Source organism: Dromaius novaehollandiae, chromosome 2 (assembly GCF_036370855.1).
Source record: "Dromaius novaehollandiae isolate bDroNov1 chromosome 2, bDroNov1.hap1, whole genome shotgun sequence".
NCBI lineage: Eukaryota > Metazoa > Chordata > Aves > Casuariiformes > Dromaiidae > Dromaius > Dromaius novaehollandiae.
Window position 1 is genome coordinate 64,487,882 of NC_088099.1, and position 6,110 is coordinate 64,493,991.

Sequence of the window (6,110 nt, forward strand, 5' to 3'; positions counted from 1 at the left end):
AAAAAAGAACTGTCTATACTTGTCATTTCAGAATGCAAGCAGAATGCTCTATTCAAAATATTTAGGCAGTAGGAAAAAATAACACCTCACTTGGGAACAAAATCTGAGAGAAGATAATCACAGGAGCAGTCTCACGTATGATGGATTTCTGTGATTAACAGTTTAATTTATTCTGCAGTATTTTCTTTACTGCGTGCCACTTCTACAACTTTGTTTGAGGAGTAAAATTTTCAAGTAACTTCATTTTCCCCAAAGACCTTCTAGGCGGTTTGGAGGCTGTTTTGGGGGGTATTTTTTGTTATTTTTTTTTTAACTGCCATGGATTAAAATTTTCTCACTAGAATATTCATGCTATGTCTTTTAGATTTCTGTTGCACTAATAGAAAGAAAAGTATTTTTTCACTGAAATTCAGGTCCCAAAAGAACATAGGATCAGATTCTCCATTGACAAAAATCAGCAGATCTGTTTTGTTTTTAATAAAAGCATGCTAATTCGTATACAATTATAAATCCTACCTGAAAAAAAAATCCTCTTTCAAAATTCCTTTTGCCACTATTATCTATCCACATGATCAGTAAATATTTTATGGTCTGCTAGGTTGATTTATGTATCATAATCGGAAATGAAAAACATAACCCACCAAAAAAGAATAAATATCAGAGGGAAACTGAAAACAACAGTCTCGAACAGACAGGACAGTCTTCAAAGTTTATGAAAAGGAACAAATGCACCTAGAAAAGTGAGACACTGCAAACGGACATATGTGAGAGCAGGTATAAACTGTTAATGGGATGTTTAGGGGGTATTTAATCAATGCAAACAGGAAACAACTTTTTTTACAATAATAACTTAAACCTAAAGATGGAGCTCTTGAGCTGTTAATATAAAAAGAACTAGAAAAAGTGGAACAATGTAGTTACTGAAGGAAGATACATAAGACTTTTGGATTATTCTTTGATATTTTCAATGACCATGCATGTTAGATTCTGAGAAAGCTTAAATGCTGTTCTTTCATTTATATACATACTTCATTTGCATAGCAGTCATTTCAGTAAGTAAATGTTTCTGTCCACATATGAATCCCAGTCCTCATATACTCCTTCCCTCACTTTTTATACGGACTTTCAAAGTATTTTGAAGCCTTTTTGCTGGTTTCTTACTTGAATTCCTTTGCTGTCCTCCTAATCAACTTGAATTTAAATGGCACTTCCTGTATCAGTGTCTAGTGCAAATTATCTTCCTATTCTCATCCTCTATTTTAAGAGTTTGTATAATCAGGTTAAACAGACCCACATTAAACTTATCATAAAAAATAAGGGGGAAAAGTATGAAGAGGTCATGGAGTCCCACAAAGAAAAAGCAACAAAGGACAGTGAAAGTGTGTAAACTGCATTTTTAACTCATTAAATAATATTCCATCTCTTCCTCTTCAACTTGCAACTGCACTTAACAGGCAGTGGGGAAAGCTAGCCTTCATTCCTTTTTAAGAAAAACAAATCAGATTTCTGAATCAATTCCTCAAATAAGTTTTTGAAGCAGCTCAATGTGCTAGAAATATATTGGGTCTGGTTCCTCATTGCTTTGTACTCGGTACAGTCATAAACAAGCTTCAAGCAGCAGCTCCTTTTGCAGAAAAATACAGACAAAGAAAGATAGTCATACACCACTATCAGACTTAGGGAAGTCTGGGGTCGTTCAAAGTAGGCCTGATTCAAATTTCATAGTTGCCTGAAAAGCCATTCAAGATGACTTGTTATTACTAGAATTCAAGGGTACGTTTGCCGTGTAAAGTATCTATGTTACTTGAGGATTCATTGGGTGATTCTAAAATGTTCTGGAGTAAATTCAACAGCTTTACTACTAATTTATGACACTAAAGCTGGCCAAAGATTCTGTGGAGAGTTAAGGGTAAAATGCTAACACCCTGTTTTGGTACATTTTAAATCTACTTGGCAGGAGTATAAATTCTACACAAAATGCAAGAGAGAAATGAAGCTCACGTATTTCTCAGGTATTCTGCCAAGAGGGGCAAAATTATCAATTCCAGATCAGAAGTAGCAGGTGGTCTCTACCTGCACATACACGCAGCCCCCGCTGCTTCTCCCTGTTTCAGGCCTCAGAGTTACAACAATGTCACATAAATAGGAGATACCTTCCCAGATCTGGCCCCAAGACAGAATCCGCTTAGGTTAATGTTGACTATATCAGCATTAATTCATATGCCCAATGATTAAGATTCACATAAAGTAATTCTACCATTTTATAAAATATCTTACTATAAGTATCTTTGTCTTGAAAGGAACACTACAGTAGCAAAATTAATCATCTTCAAAATAATTCCTCAGAAAATTAAATTTGGTCTGAAAATAGTACTGGCAGGAAATAGTTTAAAATGAGCCTTAAATAATTAAACAATCAATTTATTAATTACTAAAATAGTGTACTACTAGAATGTTCAACTGGCATAGTTTCAATTCATTTATTTAGAAATGAAAATTCTGTGAAGTGATAGGAAAAGATTTAAGTTATGGTAATTGCTATAAGTTTTTTTAATGTAATTATGTTTTGCAGTAATTTTTGTGGAGAAATTTCTGCACTAAAAGAATATATAAATAGCAACACTACTTACCTAAAGCAGTTATTTCTGCTTAATCATGCTAATAGTCAAGTGTTTTCCTATATCAAAGTATTTTAATTACAGCTGGCATTTCCAAGCTGACTGAAGGAAAGTGCTGTGCAGAAATACTACCATTTCCATTACTAGTCTTATAAAAGTCATATAGGAGAAACTGAACTTCAGCTTCTTAACTGTCTCAGTTCAGTTTAACCATTTTGAAAAAGCTCTGCAATATCTGAACAGGATTTTGCTTTCTAGTAGGCCTTCACATTTCTGTTCTGACAGTTACAGCAGTGCTAACACATTTTATAAATTAAGTTTAAAAGCCACATTTTTTCACTAATGATGTAGCAAGCTACTTTAAAGCTGTCATATCTTTCCACTATGATACATACTCCCTTCAGATGGCTCAGAAAAGCCAAATGTAATTAAGATATTTTAAGAAACATGCTCTACATTGTCCTCAAAGAGTTTAATTATTCACTTAAAGAAAAACATGTGAACCTAAACTGTCAGCATTAGTAAATGGAAAACGAAAGAAAAGAAAAATCTTTAAAGAAAAAGGTTCATATGCTTTACTTCAATCGAAGCTCGGACCACATGAATGACTCATAAATTGCAATAAATGCCTTGTCTGGAGATCACAATGCCTATTATACCCAATAAAGAAAACATAAAACAGAAGAAATACTGGGACAGCAATGTTTTAGTAAATATATGCTGAAAACCTGCTTATAGCTTTCCCTCCTTGTCAGTGAGTAAATGAACTTTAAGCTTCACCTCTAATCTTACTCATGGAAAAGACCTTAAATTTATGAAGAAATTAGTGAAACTCAATCATAACCAGATGGGAGAATCAAAAGATCTGCATACATATGCACACCAACGTACAAATTAATCTAATTTTACCAGACTTCCATTCAAGAAAGCCTATGAGATGGAGCTTGCTCACAACTCAAAACCTCACTAAGGAGCAGAGACCGTCACGTCAGGGCATTCCCAGCGCTGGAGCTGAGAGGCTGTGCAACCAAATTTCCCAATCGGTGGCAGCTGACCGCTGCAGTTATGCGCTGTGGATAAAGATCAGCAATATTATACCACAAGTGTGCAGTCTGGATGTCCTTGTTCAGGACTACTTCAGCACTTCACAGCCTTTTCAGCAGAGAGATACAGGGAGCTCTTAGAGCCCAGCAGCAACGTTACCAGCGACTCGCTGCCGACGCAGCTCACAAAGTGTTTGACTCCCTCAGGCACGAACCCTCCTTAGTACCTCGAAAGGAGAAACGTCCCTCTCTCTCACGCTCACTGTGCCTTTTTGAGGAAAAACATTACTTGGATAATCCTTTCGTTTCCATCTCCGCCTCCACATAAGGAAAGTAAAATTAATCCCAGTGGTGTATATGAGGGGGAAAAGCACGAGCAGATTTAGAAGAGAAAACGCAGGGAAAAGCTGAATGTAAACTGGCACAGCCTTCCTGGCCAAGTCCCGTGTCACGAGGCAGCGCATCTGCACAACCACCCCAAAGGGCCACGCAGAGTCAGCGCCGGCGGCCTCAGCCAGGGACGCACGTGTGGCGTGTAAACAGTGAACGAACGGGGGCAGGGACAAAGGCCAACGCGGGCAGTGAGCTCGGGGACGCCTACGGCAGCCACCCCCGCCTGTCCACCCGGCGCAGGCACGGAGACACGGCCGAGCACGCTACCTGCGGCGGGTGCCCGCAGCAGGACGAGCACGAGCGCGAGGAGGTGGCCAGCGGCGGCCGTTGCCCCGCGGCGGGGCCGCGCCCCTCCGCGCGCCGCGCGCCACATCCCCCTCACCAAGCCGCCCGCGCCGCCCCCCGCCGGCCGTTAGCGGCCCCCAACGGGCGCCGTTGCCGTGGGGACGAGCGCGGGCCGGGCCGCGGCTGCGGAGAGGGGAGGTGGGGCGCTGCCGCCTCCGGCCTTCCCTGCCGTGACCTGCGGCGGGGCTTTCCCAGCCCGGAGAGCCGGGCTCTGGCCAGAGCGGGTAGGGGCCGGCTTTCACATCCTCAAACCTCAGGGAAACATCTGTGGCGGCAGCAGGTCCGCCCTACATCCTCCCAGCCGCCTGCTTGTACATGGTGAATCCCGATCCAGTAACGCCGAGGCACTTCGGTGTGCACCGTGGAGACCCCCCTCCCCCCCCCCCCCCCCCCCGCCCAGGGCTTGCGATGGGCACCCTGACCCAGAGAGTGCACTTGGGGGTGGCAGAAGGCACGGGGGACTCGCTTCATGCTCGGTGCAGTTGTTCCTCTAAAAAAAGATAGAAGTTTCCATTGCAAAACCGAAGAACTGTGCTGATCTAGTCAATGTTAAGGGCATTTATAGCCGTGGTCATGATCACACTGCAAAAAAGGCAGTTAAAGTGGGATCCCAGGAAGTTTGCATGTTTCTGTGGCCCTAAAGATAGTTAATTCCTGATAGGTTAGAGAAGGGAATTCTGCATCAGAAAATTTGGTATGTTCTAACTGTGCCAGGGAAGAAAAATAGCTGCTTACCTCCAAGAAAAAAAAAAAGCCTGTTCCATAGGAATCGGAGGGCAAAGTGAAAGGTAGACATCTGGTTAAAAATAGTAGTTTAGGCATATCACCAGCTCCTCCAAATACCTCTTTAAAGCATGAATTGCTTCTGAAAATTGTCAGTAGAAATAATAAAGCCTTGCTTGGCCAGTTTGCCCCCCAGGATAATCTGGAAAGAATTTCTGTCACCAAAATCCAGGAAGACGTTTTAATTATATTCCACTCGGCAAAATCAATGCAACAAAACATGAATAATCCTCGGATGCTTCTCCATCTTGTGCCTTAGCTGGGTCCCATGCCATAGTCTCTCCTGCCTTCACTTTCTAAAGCTTTCTAGGAGAAAGTAAGCAGTGGGGAAAAGGTTGATTTGAAACACTGGATGTTATTTCTAATGTATTAACTGGATATATTTGGTATGGAGATTACAGAGTGTAAGTAAATATAGACTCCAATGTGGCATTTTGAAGGCTCGTTACAGGCAAAAGCCAAACTTGTTAAGTATCTTTTCACTAACCTGAATACAGTTCTGTGATAGAAAGCGAACACAAGATGTGCTTTCGTATTGCTGGCTTAGCCTTGTGATGCTGGGACTGCATGTTGTCAGCTGTGCCTTTCTACCCGTTTTGGTTCTTGTGACCTATATAAAGAAAGCTGTCTTAGTAATAAAGGAAGCTTTTTTATTGTTTTTTTGCTTCATCAACAAACTACTCCAAAGGGAAACCACCGCGAATTCTAAGTTATGGAGCACAATTTGTTATTTTTATAGACCTGTACTGTAATAAATGTTAGGCCAATTTCTGATCTTGTGTTGATCAAGAACAAGTTAGGAATTCGGTGAAGTTACATCCATGCGAGACTAACGTAAGTGAGAGAAAGATCAGGCCTTGTGCATATAATTTATCCTAACATGGCCATAAAGTAAAGGCCCTGTAATCTGAATTGAACTGTCCAGATA

The 6,110-nt window shown here is 41.1% G+C and overlaps 1 protein-coding gene across 1 annotated transcript in view; it reads right to left on the reverse strand.

Annotated features, from left to right (window-relative positions):
* The window catches only part of ZPBP (zona pellucida binding protein), a 31,385-nt gene extending 25,634 nt beyond the window's left edge, over positions 1-5,751 (reverse strand). Inside the window, exon 1 of the mRNA XM_064505474.1 lies at positions 5,670-5,751. Within this exon, the coding sequence (XP_064361544.1) occupies positions 5,670-5,751 (82 nt within the window). The remainder of the gene's footprint in view (positions 1-5,669) is intronic.
* Positions 5,752-6,110: the final 359 nt, after the last annotated feature.